Raw genomic sequence first — 13,475 nt, 5'->3', positions numbered from 1 at the left:
AACAAACAAACAGTCCCAAAATAAAACCTCAACCTTTTATTTATTATTATTTATACCTTTTTTTAGAGCATCATAACCCTTTGACCCAGTGCCTTAATAGAAAAAACGAAAGGTACTTGGGACCCTCCTACAAAACATCTCCCCTAGCCAAGCTTCCCGCAATGGGCAGACCCATCAATGGGAGGGAAAGATCTTCTTTAATAACATTATTTAAATAGAGGCATTATACTTCTTGATTATACTAAAATAAAAGCAGCAAAAGATCCTACTTTACTTGCCATTACAGTGTCTGAGGCCATATTTGAACTGAGGAAGACGAGTCTTCCTGACTGCAGGCCTGGCTCTTAATCCACTGTGTCACCTAAGCTGCCTGAAAGATCTCTAAGATCTGCCCTCAAATGAGAGGGCAAAATTACTGAGTTGTCAGAATAGTACCTTGGAGATAAATAATTTATAAGGACTTTGAATATGCCCCCGTATTGTGTTAAACTGAAGTTTTGCTGTGTATGCTTGGGGATTTTTTTTGTTTTGCTTTTCTTTGTTTCATTTTCCCCCAAATGAGCTTATCCTTAAACTCTGAGCTCAGAACCTTAAGCAATCTGTGCCTTTGACCTTCTGCACTGTTACCTTTTATAATTACTGTTGCACCAAATCCCCTTCAGGAAAAGTCCAGTGGGTCAGATTCAAAAGGAAAGCCTGTCTTCTGGAGTTCTCCCTTTATTTTCTTGTCCAGTAGTGACCCAGCTCCCTACTACAGCATCATGATCTGGGAAAAAAGAGAGTCAGAGAAAGAAACATGTCCACTAATTTTTTTTAATATTGCCTATATAATTTCTTTGGACAGTCATTGTCTAGATAGTAGAAGTCTCAAAATCATAATGAAACAATACTTTTTTATCTCACACAAAGAGATATTGTAGTTCCATGGAAGGAGTACTGGAATTAGAGTCATGGGATCTGGGTTCAAGTCCAGACTCTACTACTTACTAGCTGTGTGACCTTGAGCAAATCACTTAACTCCTTTTTGGGGGAGAGGGAGAAGTAGACTCAGTTTCCTTATCTGTAAAATGAAGTTTGACTTCTCAAGTTATCTCTAAAACCCTGGATTTGGCCAACCATTTCTGTTTCCAGAGTTCTGTGTCCATATCATCTAAGCCATACTCTTTCTTTTGTCAGAATTCCAAGGATATAAACTATCTATTACATATAGTACACTTTAAAGTAAAGTGATGGGAGCATTTAGTCTTCTCAGCACTGTTGGAATATGCTAATTATTTGTATGGGAATGGGAACTCAGCTACTGGTAAGTGAAATAATCAATGCTGAAGTATATAAGACAAGGAAAAGTATCTAAGATGGTTCCACCTGGGAGTGGATGAGTCTGGGAAAGGATAATAGCTCATATTCATATAATATTTCCAGGCATTATTGTACACATTTTGAAGATGAGAAAAGTGAGGTTCAGAGAGTCACATGTCTAGTGATACATTAAATGAAACATTGCATTTGAAGCCAGAAGACCTATGGGGTTAAAATCCTGTCTCTTCCAGTTACTGCCTATGTGGCCCTGCATTTAAGCTCTCAGGGCCTCAGTTTCCTTACTGTATAAATACTGTGATTATGCCTGTTGGTGTGGAAGGTACAGTTGGCCAGCTGGTATTCGTTAGAACTCTTTTCTTCCCCTTCCCCTTATCTCTGGAGATTTATTCAGTCACTCATGTTACAACAATTAACTCTTTTTTTTTTTTTAAACCAAGGGAGCAAAGTAATGATCCCTTAGGTCCATGTGATTGCCTCCTCTGCTACTTTATGGAGTTTTGTTAGATGAAAGTTGGGAATCTGATAACAATTGCTCAAAGAACCCAGTTAGGAAATTCCTAACATTTAGGCAGAGACTTCGTTCTCTCCCCTATTGCAAATTTATCTCTAGGTAACCTCTGCCTTCTTTATATTTGAGGCAAAATTCAGTAATTTTTTTTTTTTGGAGCAACAGAATATATTAGTGGAGTTGTGGGACAGGCAAAAGGGAAGAGAAAGTTGTAGAACTTGGGGAAAGGGCAGACTTTTTGTACTCTTCCCCTTGTCCATAATGAGACGTACACCATTTGTGGTTTTAGGTCAAGACACAGACAATTGGGACTGATGGCCCTCCTCGTCCTCTCCTTTTCTATGTCATTGTAGTTCTCCTTTTGTGTTCTCTTTTCAGTCTCTCAGTTTCTCTTTTTGCCTGTTGTTCCTAGGACACTGATTCTTTCTGCCTTAGTTTACCTCTGACACCCATTACTACTTCTGCTGCTGCTCTTGAAAACTCCTTCCTTCTCTCTCACCAACTGTGTATGTCTCTTTTAAGAAGACATTGAATTAGTTTCCCAGGCATGATTCAAGTCTACCTTTTGTCTCAAAGACCCTGCTAGTCCCTATTAGCAGTCTGGGGCAAAAGGGGAGGGGTATCTGAAGAGGAAAGTAGCTGCTATGTACCAGGCACTGTGCAGAGAGTGCTTTACAAATATCTTATGTGCATAATGTTTTTCTCTCTATTCTCCAAATCCTTGAATACCAGTTCATCTCAAACCTCCATTATATTTGTAAAATGAAGGGATTGGATTAAATGGCCTATAAGATTCCTTTCATGACTAAATCCATGTCACTAAGTGACAGTGCTAGTCTTTGCACCCAGTTTTCCTTATGGAAGGTTAAACATGGGTGGAATAGACCAACGTCCAGGATGACTACTAAACCAGCAAGCTAACAAAAGTACAAGAACCATAGACTTAGAGACTTGAGGAATATTAAAATTGGAAGAGACCTTCATGACCTAGTCTAAGCCCCTCATTTAACAGATGGTGAAAATGAGAGACAGCAAAATAAAATGACTCGCCCATAACATAGAGGCAGTAAATGGCAGTGCATGGATTGGGACCCACATGTTCTGTAGCCTAATTCAGTCCTCTTCTAGCTAAACCACAGAGACTTCTATTTCTGTGAAATTTTTTAAAAATTTGATAACTTTCTATATGATTAATTTCCATGGTCATCCTATGAATTTTATTTTGTATACTTAAAAATATTATTCTGAGCAAGGGTCCACAGGTTGGAATGTGACATAAAACAAGATTAAGAACTCTTATTCTATGGGGATGCCTCAGAAGACATCAGTTCTACGTACATGACTGGGCATGAGAAGAGAGTACTGTTTAGTCCCAGATAGTCTGACTTACTGGCATCCTCAGTCAAGTTAAGCATTTTGCTGACTGATTCTGGAAGTTTCATTAATCGAGATTTTCACTTTGAATTTTTAAAGTAAATGATTGTTGCAGAATTTTCTTTTGCAAAATTTATCAGTTAAATCAAATATTTTGTCAGATATTTATTTTTAATTCCACAGTGACAAACACTATTTGATGTGTAGCCAAATAATGGCTAACCCAAGTCTACATACTTGTCACTTTTATGACTAGCTAATAATGTGAATTTTTCTGTCCTGGTTAAATCAGTCCTTTGAGACTATCAAGTAACCCTGTAAATCAAGCTTGCTATTTATAAACATTCCACCAGTGAAATTAGCTGTGCAGATCTGCCTTCATCTTTCCAAAAACACCAACACTTTCCATCAATGATCAACTTTTAGCACTTGAGCACTGGAAGAATGGAATGGTTATTCGAAGTCTTCAGTCAGCTGGTGCCAATAGATGGCACTAGTGTGTAGACCAGGAAAACACTTTTATTTCAAGTCATCGAAGAGAAATTTAAAAACAAACTGGAAAGGGGGAAAAAAACTTTTAAAATGAGCCCTGCTAGTTTATTTTTTATCTCATGTTTCATAAATCAGCATCACTGAACAGATATTTAATCTGAATTGTAGCCTTTTGATATTAAAATGAGTAATTTCCCAGCTGAGATAATATTTGTGAAATGTCTAACGTGTACATATATCTAATGCTCTCAGATTAATGGTTCAGATTCTCGAGCCTCCTTTGAGGGTTGTGGATTGGTATCTGACTGATTTCCCACAGAGACTCCAAGATTTAGCTAGGTCTGGTCCTAGCCATCTTAATGGCTCCAGAGGCCCCTAAGGGCCTGACTTCAGGTGGGGATATTTATATATCAAAAACTTAAGCTGGAATGTTTACATTAGGTTTTTTCCCTCCTGAAAGTATATAATCTCCTTGAAACATCAACATCCATTACTTTTTGCAAGTCTTAGCATTGCTTAGCATTCTAGATGAATCTAGTTAATATAGTCATGACCAGACTATTCTTTGGTCTTTTAGCTTTACTCTTTCAATAAATAATCCATAAATTTATTAAGAAAGACAACCTCATATAGTGGAGACAGAGCTAGCTTTGAAGTCGAGCAGACCTGGGTTCAAGTCCTGGCATCTGACATACAATGTCTGTATGACCTAGGGTAAATCACAGTCTCTCAGTTCTTTAGGAATTACTATAAGACTAAAATAGTAATGGTTATAATAGTAGTAGTAGTAGTAGTAGTGATAGTAGTTGTAGTAGTAATAAATAGCTAGCACTTATATAGCAACTGTTATTTGCCAACCACTTTTTAAAAAATCTCATTTGATCCTCACAACATCCCTAGGAGGTAGGTCCTATTATTCTCTTCATTTTATAGTTGAAGGAATTGAGGCTAAGTGACTTGCCCAAGTTCACACAGTATCTGAGGCTGTATTTGTGGATAGAGTTCTGGGCCTGGAGTAAGAAAGAGTCATCTTCCTGAGTTTAAATTCAGCCTCACACAATTACTAGCTGTGTGACCCTGGGCAAGTCATAACTCTTGTATCAGTTTCTTCATCTGTAAAATGAGCTGGAGAAGGAAGTAGCAAACCAATGCAGTATCTTTGCCAAGAAATCCCTGAATGGAGTCACAAAGAGCTGGACATTACTGAAACAACTGAATAACAAAAAAATTTCCTGACTTCAGGCCCAGTGCTCTATCCAGTGTTTCATTACCCACTAGAAGATATAGACAGGCGGTGATCTGCGTTGAAGGAAGGAGTTTCCTTATCTGGAATTTCTTATGCCAGTGAAATGACAGGTCCAGTCCCTCTCATTAAAGTCTTTTAAGTCTGTGTTTGGTAGAGTGTAAAAGAACATGCCAATAACTCCTTACATTTATATAACACTTTAAGGCTTACAAAGTATTTTTCCTCATAACATATCTATGAGATAGTCTTTTCCTATTATATAAATAAGAAAGTTGGAATTTGGGGTGAGGTCAGACACATGTCCATGGTCACATTTCTGTGAAGCAATAAAGCTGAGATTGGAACTCAAGTCTGTTGATGTCTCTTACCCCACACATTTCCCTCTCCCAGAATGAGCCACTAACTAGCTCTGGAACTTTGGACAAATTACTTAATGTCTTTGGGCCTCAATTTCTCCAACTATAAAATATAGGACCTTGAACTGTAGGATCTCTAAAATTTGATGATTGCTCTCTGAAGCTAAATTTAAGACATTCATCAAATACACGGTTTGGGTGGGGAAATTGTGGGCCTTATGCCAGATCTGGACCTTGCACTGAACTCAGAATTAAGTGAGCATGGTGATGGTGATGACTTGAGATTTACCATAGGGCACAGAAAATTAATGGAATCAAAATTTTGAATACTAATTTTAAAAGATTGTATAATTTAAAAATATGTTACATTCATATCTTATAGCACATAGTTTCAGTGGTATAAAAATAATTTAAATGCCTAGTTGGCAAGAATAATAAGTTAAAAATAGACCCATGAGGAAAGCAGCTGGATCTCTACTTCTCCTTGGAAGCACACAGTCCCAATGAGCTCACTAGGTGACCCTAGCCCTGTCTAGGACAGTGGCCTTTTGTTCTTTGTTTTTTCCTTATGATGGGACATATACTAGAATCTCTCCCTTTACTTCCTCAGCAAAGTTTATCTTCTTATTTTTAATAATCATCATACTCTACATTTGTACAGATTTTCCAAAGTGCCAAAATTTCTGCTTTATAGCACCACTTAACTTAGAAATAAAATTCAAGAGCCATTATTAGTTTTGCCCATAGTTGCAAAAAACACAACAGGAATATATCCTATAAGTCTATGATACTCCATAGGATCACAGCTTTGGAACCAAAAGAAGCTATGATGGTAAATATTTTTCTACAAGATGCCACCCCACAGTTTTCAGAGTGGAAAGTCAAGAATTCTATTCAAAATTTGGAAAGGAGAGCATTATTATCCCAAATTCTGGCAATGTTTTCCTGAGATTTTAGGACTAGGATTATTTCTTCCTCACAAAGGAGTGCAGTAAGGTCGTCTCTTCTTTCATGGGACCCCAGAAAAGCTACCCTAGATTTAAAGAACAATGTAGATCCTTATCTCAAAATCTTACCTCACAACTCTTTTGTGCCCTCTAAGCCCAAATCTTGAATGTCACAATCTTCAGTATTCCCATTGTTCTAGTGCAATAGTTAGTTCCTTCCCCAAGACATTATTATTAGATTTTATGATTTTCTAGGGCTGGAAATTTGTTACATTTTCTTATTCTTATATTTTTTCTCAAATCGTTGACATTTGGGTGCTTTGTTTTTGTCTCCTTCCCCCTTTATCTTTTCATCTTTGCTTTTTGGATTTTAAAAATAATTTTCAAGAGTTACCAAAGTTTAAAAGTTAAAATATTCACTCACATTGTGTAAACACTTTGTATAAAAGATGTTACAAAAACCTACTAAATATAGGTATTGACCATTAGATGGGATCCAGTTCAAGCGTCTAGGGGGTGGCTGCAATCTTAATTCAAACTTTATTCTGGAAAATGTCCTATTTATGAATGACCAAGCCAAAAAAGGAATGTGTGCATCTATATATGTGTAGGTAATCTTTCTTTATTCTGATTGTAATTATTTATGCTGAATTACTTTTTTTAAAAACAGAAATACCAGAAACTCTTTCATTGAAGTGAAGAATGCTGATGACTGGTGGAACTGGAGTTTGACAACTTTATTGGATGGCTTATACTGGGATAGACAGAATAATAGTGACGTACCAAAGACTCAGGTAGAGAGACTCTTTTAGAAGCCACCTCTAATTATAATTATAATTTATTTTGGGCAGAACTATTTCAAATTCAGCATACTTATTGAACATGGAAACTATGAAATTTGATTCTTGATGATAGCTTTATGTCACTGTCTCCCTATAACAAATATGTATGAATCTTTGGTGGACATTTAAGATTCTTTCCTACCAATAGTTTTGATTTCCCCACTTCTGCCAGCTACCTCATTAACCCTCCTTCCCAAATGGTAGTATTTATAACTGTATCTGTACCCTTTGCAACATAACTAACACCTGAATGAATCATCTGTTATCCATGTGAATGAGACAGAATCAGGTAGTTAGTACTGCATATCTCTCAGTGACTTCAAAATGTAGATCCAGATGTAGTATTATGATACAGAAAGCATCCTAGACTTGGAGTCAGGAAGACATTGGAAGAAAATCTGCCACTGCCACAAGTCACTTCACATCTCTGAGCATTGGTCTTGTCGTCTGTAAAATGGAATAACAGCACCCACCTCTTAGGGTTATAATCAAGATCAAATGCATTAATATATTTTAAGAGTTTAAAAAACCTTAGAGGATTATGTAAATGAAAGTTATGATGAATCTGATGATGATGACAGTGACAATAATTATAAATGATCGTTTGTATCCAAACATTGGCTCTCTCTCCTTGGGCACCATCTATCAGTTTCTAGGCGGGGCAGTTAGGTAGCACAGTGAATGGAGTGGCAGTCCTGGAGTTAGGAGGACCCAAGTTCAAATCTGTCCTCAGACACTTAGTAGTTGTGTGAACTTGGGCAAGTCACTTAATAGCCTCAGTCTTCTTGTCTGTAAAATGATCTGGAGAATGAAATGACAAACTACTCTGCTATCTTTACCAATAAAATCTCAGATGGGGTCACAGAGAGTTGGACATGAGAAATCAATAATAAAACAAAACAAAAAAAGCAATTCTAGTGCTTCCCTTCAAATTTCTTTGCATCTTCTTTGCATTCTGCTTTATGATTACTTATCTAGACAATGTGTACCCACGGAAAATGTGAGCTCCTTGTGGAAAGGGATTTTTTTGTTCATTTTGTTGTCACCTCAGTACATAAAGCAATGCCTTGTATATAGCAGTTACTTATTGCTTACTGAAATGAATTTAATTTGATGATAGCACTTGTGACCTGTACCACACAGTTTAGCATGGAATGATATACTCCATTTTGTTCTCTAAGGATATATTATTGCACTTGGAGTTTGGGAGACCTGAATTCAAATCCTGCCTTTGATACTTATTAGCTATGTGACCTGGGGTAATTCATTTTTAACCTCTTTTAGCTTAGGAGATTCTCTCATAGACAGGTGGAAATCAACATTGAGGTTTTTATTTTTGTTAACTTGTTTCATGTGTGTAAGTCTTGTGTCCCCAGTAAGATTATAAACTTCTCAGAAGCAGGCTGTTTTAAAAAAAATGCATGTTTTCCCCAAAATTTTAGTTCAGCTTTAAGCTTGTCTTTTGCCCCTATCCGTTTAGTGGCCACATGGTTGGCACTTAGTAATTATTTACTAGCTTGACCAAAACTTATGGTTGGAACAACCCTGTAGTGCTCTTCCACTAATAATGTAAAGCCAGGATCCTCTCTGTATTAATATGAACTCAATACTCTTTGGGCTTTCCTAGTGGTACATTCATTAAAGTATCAGAACTGATAAATAGTCCTTGTCTCAGCAGAGAACATTCTGGTGTTCACTTCCTTATCAATATGTGAAGCCAGGGAAATTAAAAAATTAAATGTACTCTGGAAATTTTCATGCCAACAGCCAATCTTTCATTCATTCTACAATCATTTATTAAATATTTGCTATAGATATGAATGTAAAAATTATTGTGGCAGAATTGTTGGGTTGGAGGAGAGAGAGATGGGAAATGGGATGCAGGGGTTTAAATGCTGGGTAATAGGGGTTTGAGCTATGTTGGCAGCCATGGAGATGGAAAAAAGAGTATAGAGGTGACAGATATTTCAGAGGAAGAAGAATTGACAGAGCTTGGTAACTGAATGGGTATGAGAAGTTAGGGAGAGGATCAATCAAAGCTATTAAATCTAAATAAGATGTTGATAAGAAATTAGAAATGGTCTAAGCGGTGATTCCTGCATTTAGAATATGGTCCCAGAAAAACATCATATAACTTACCAGAAAATAACTCATCTGCTAATTCTTATAGAAATGGTGGGACCCTAATGGATATACTTGTCTTCTCAGCAAAATGTACAGCAGTCATAGTACAGCTATTATGTGGTCATGAAATTTCCAAAACAAAGCAGATTTACTTTGGAAATTTCCCTAACTTCTTCTGATATAACACATTTACTTTTGTACGTACCCTTGTTTTCCACTTCTAATCTTTCTTCCCCCCTTTTATGAAAGCATTTTGACAAACAGTTGAAGTCAGAGATGAAAAGGAATCACTCTCACTTGGTCCACATTAGAAGATCACTGCTCTGATCTCACCCCTTTCAAGTATAATGGGAAAGGGAGAGAGTTGACATTTTCTTTGGAATTCTGAGTGAGCCTGATAAAATTCTGACCTGTAATCTAAACATTATCCAGAATCTCCAATCTCTACAATAGTTCTGAGGTCTTCACCTTCTGTTTTCTACACTACCAGTTACTTCTGGCTATCATTTTAATAAACTAAGAATATTTCTTCTGAATTTGTTTTTAGTCTGGACCTCTCGGAGGGAAATGCCATCTGATAGGTACTTCGGTAATTAGACTGCTAAAGGTTAGTCGTAATGTTATATGTGCTATTATTTTGTTTCATGAAAAAAATTAAATTAAATTAGATGTGTCTACATGACTCCTCCAATAAAGGATTAACCTTTTGGGTAAACAATCTGAGACAAACTAAGAATCTAGCTGAAAAGAAAAGAATGCTTTTGTTAATCCATCACTGACACAGTTAACAAATTTATGAGAGATTGACCATCTTTCTGTGTCTTTGTCATCTTAAAATTCCACTTGGATTCTTAGTTCACATTTCTTAAAATATAGAACAAAGATGATAGGGTGCTAATACTGTATGAAAACTTAGAGATTATTTAAGGCAGGAGTTGTCAGAGCTTTTGTGTCAGGACCCTTTTGATATCTTGAATATTATCTAAAACTCTCATAGAGCTCTTGTTCATATAGGTTGTATCAATCAGCATTTGCAATATCAAAATTAAAACATCATAGTGTAACTATGAAAATAATTTTGACCTCATAGACCCCCTGACAGAGCCTTAGAGACTCCCAGGAGTCCTCAAATCATACTTGAAGAACCATTGGTATAAGGCATAGGAGGCAGCATTATTTGGTGGATAGAGTGCCCAACCTGGATTCAGGAAGACCTGAGTTCAAAATCTGACTTTGACACTGGTGGCTTAGGGCAAGTCATTTAACTCTCCCAAGCCTCAGTTTTCTTATATGTTTGATGGAAATGTAATAGTTTTAGAACCAACCTCACTAGGTTACTAAGAGGTTCAAATAAGAATGTATGTATAAAATGTCATATAAATGTCAGCTATCTTGTCTAACTATCTACAATTTGTAGAGAAGGAAAGTGAAATCCAGGAAGAGTCAATCTAGCACTTTAAGCAAATTCACAATACTAGATTTAAAAATACTAAAAGTTAAGCATTTGATTTCTGTTTGTGATGAGAGTGCAACTGCTAACCTGAGGCTGAGGCCAGTTAATGTGTCCCTTATTAGAGGATCAAGTATGCAGCTTCTGGGTTGTTACCTTGGAGAGTTCTTGAGGGGAACCCGAAGGACTCTTGTCCATACTACACTAGGACACTCTATCTGCTAGGCAAGCATAGGTATATCAGGGGTGGGGAACCTGGGGCTTTGAGGCCACATTTGGTATTCTAGGTCCTTGGGTGCAGCCTTTTGATGGAGTTCAAGTTTTAGAACAAATCCTTTTATTAAGGGGATTTGTTTTGTGAAGTTTGGATTATGTCAAAGGGTTGTACTTGAGGATGTGGAGGGTCACATGTGGCCTCAAGGCTGCAGGTTACCCATTTCCAGTATAGATCATAGTACACAAATACATGTAGCTTTTTTGAGACTTATGCCATGTATGTATAGAGACATATACTGTTTCATAGTATTTGATATACCTATGTCAGTCTAGTATTTTTAATCTCCAAGATAAAATTTTGGTTCTTAAAAAAACTCGGTTTGTTTTCCCCTTCTTACTGATTTCTTTCTTTTTCAGTTCACTGGACAATTTTCAATTCCCGTTGAAGCTTCTTCTTTTATACATCAACCCCAGAATCAAGATAATGAAAATATTTTTCAGTCAGACCCAGAAAAACTGACCCAGATGAAAAGATGCCTCCATTGTGATCAAGTGGAAAATGAGGAAGAAAACGTATCTGTAGTGAGCCTGGGCAGGACAAGGTCTACTCTTTTGGGATTGGGTGGGGAGGAAGAATGGTAGGCTATTCTGTGAGTTCTTATGCATAGTCCTAATCTATAGAGGTGCCCATATTTTTGGAAACAGTGGAGTAGAGGGGATATATTACTGAACTTATCAGGAAGACTTGGGTTTGAGCCTACCTCTGATACTTATAAGTTATATGACTATATATATGGGCATTAAAATCACTTGGTCATTCTAAGTCTCTCTTTTCCCATCTTTAAAATGAAGATAATAATAGCTGTAGTACCTGCCTTACAGGGTTGTAAAGCTCAGAGGAGATAATTTATGTAAAAAGAAGAGGAAGAAAGTAAACATTTATAAAGTACTTACTCTATACCAGGCACAGTGCTAAGTTCTTTACCTATATGATCTCATCTGAGAGATCCTCCCACTACTAGGAAGGTAAATACTATTATTTTCTCCATTTTACAGTTGAGGAAACAGAGGAAGATAGAAGTTGTCACTTTTTCAGGGTCACATAGCTAGGAAGTGTCTGAGATTGAATTTGAACTCAGTTCTCTTGACTCAAGGCCTAGCATTCTATCTACTATGCTATAAAATCACAGAATGTTGTTGTTATTATTATTAATTGAGTACCTGTAAGGATAAAAAGGTAAGGTATTGCTGGGAACTGTTTGAAAGTATTCTCTTTAAAAATAATTTTTTTTTAATCTTTTCCTTAAGATCACCTACATTTCCCGGTATATTCTTCTTTCTTCTTCCTCCCATGGAATTATACCTTATAGCCAAGAATAAAAAAAAAGGGGAGGGGAAAGAAGTTCAGCAAAAACTAAACACATTGACTCTGACATTCTATCCAATGATCATGATCTGTACTCATCCTCCTTTTCAAAGAAATGGGGGACATGCCTTCTCCTTTTTTTTGGCACCAAGCTTATTCCTCATGATTTTGTAGCATTCAGTTTGAATTATTTTATTGTTCTTTCCATTTACATTGCTGTAGTGACTGCTCTACTTATTCCATTTTACATCAGGCCACATAAGTCTTCCCATACTTCTCTGTATACCTTATAGGCTTATTCATTGGAAGTATTTACTTGGGCAGATGAGACTCTGGGCAGCCACTAAAGATCCACCACCCCTCCCCCACATTTAGTTTTTTTTGTTTTTTTTTTGATAATAACTAAATAGTAATTCTTTCTCTTTTACCCAGGAACCCTAAGGGTCTTCCCCTCCCAGTGTGATTTTTTTTTTTAATTAAAGGGGCCATCCCTTGAGTAACTTAAAGATGCCTATTCATTAAATGGGTGTATCTTACTCAAAGTGAGATTGTGATAAGACCTTAGCCTGAAAGGGCTGGGGTCTCCCAGTGTGTCCTGGGCCATCTCCAGTCAATCCTGATGAATATCAAGGCCCCAGATGGCTCAGAGGAAAAAGTGAGGCTAGTAACCTTGTACAGCCTCCCCTCACTCAGATCAGAGTCAACTGCAAGTCAGGTCATCATCTTGATGTCATGGTCCTCTTCGAGAACAAAGGACAAACCCCACCACCACAACAGCCCCCACAGCAATATTACATTGCATCAACTTGTTATTTAGTTATTTTAGTCATTTGCCAATTGATGATCATCTGCTCATTTCATTTGCTACTAAATAAAAAGACTCCCATAAACACTTTGGTGTGTTTGGAGCCTTTGTTTATCATTAACCCCCTAGGGGTATGTCTAGCAGTGGGAACTCCAGGTCAAAAAGTATGGACAGTTTAGTTACTTTTTTTAGTGTATTTTCAAATTGCTATTCAGAATGCTTAGACCAATTCATAATTCCATCAGCAGTCCATTTTTTTGTGGTCATCTTTTCCTAATCCCTCCAGCACTGACTAATCCCATCCTTTGTCCTCTTTTTCTGTTTGCTGGGTTGGAGGTAAAACTGCAGAATTATTTTGATTTGCATTTTTCATATTAGTAGTAATTTGGAACAATGATTCATATGGTTGTTGATAATTTGAAATTTTTC

The 13,475-nt window shown here is 36.8% G+C and overlaps 1 protein-coding gene across 1 annotated transcript in view; it reads left to right on the top strand.

Annotated features, from left to right (window-relative positions):
* PKD1L1 (polycystin 1 like 1, transient receptor potential channel interacting) overlaps positions 1 to 13,475 on the top strand; it is a 144,255-nt gene that overhangs the window by 111,096 nt on the left and 19,684 nt on the right. The window contains exons 43-45 of the mRNA XM_072598120.1: positions 6,914 to 7,037; positions 9,757 to 9,816; positions 11,293 to 11,477. Of these exons, the coding sequence (XP_072454221.1) occupies positions 6,914 to 7,037; positions 9,757 to 9,816; positions 11,293 to 11,477 (369 nt within the window). The remainder of the gene's footprint in view (positions 1 to 6,913; positions 7,038 to 9,756; positions 9,817 to 11,292; positions 11,478 to 13,475) is intronic.

The sequence above is a fragment of the Notamacropus eugenii genome, chromosome 3 (genome assembly GCF_028372415.1).
Source record: "Notamacropus eugenii isolate mMacEug1 chromosome 3, mMacEug1.pri_v2, whole genome shotgun sequence".
Lineage (NCBI taxonomy): Eukaryota > Metazoa > Chordata > Mammalia > Diprotodontia > Macropodidae > Notamacropus > Notamacropus eugenii.
The sequence above is the reverse complement of the archived record's forward strand: the minus strand, read 5'-3'. Positions and strand labels throughout refer to the sequence as shown.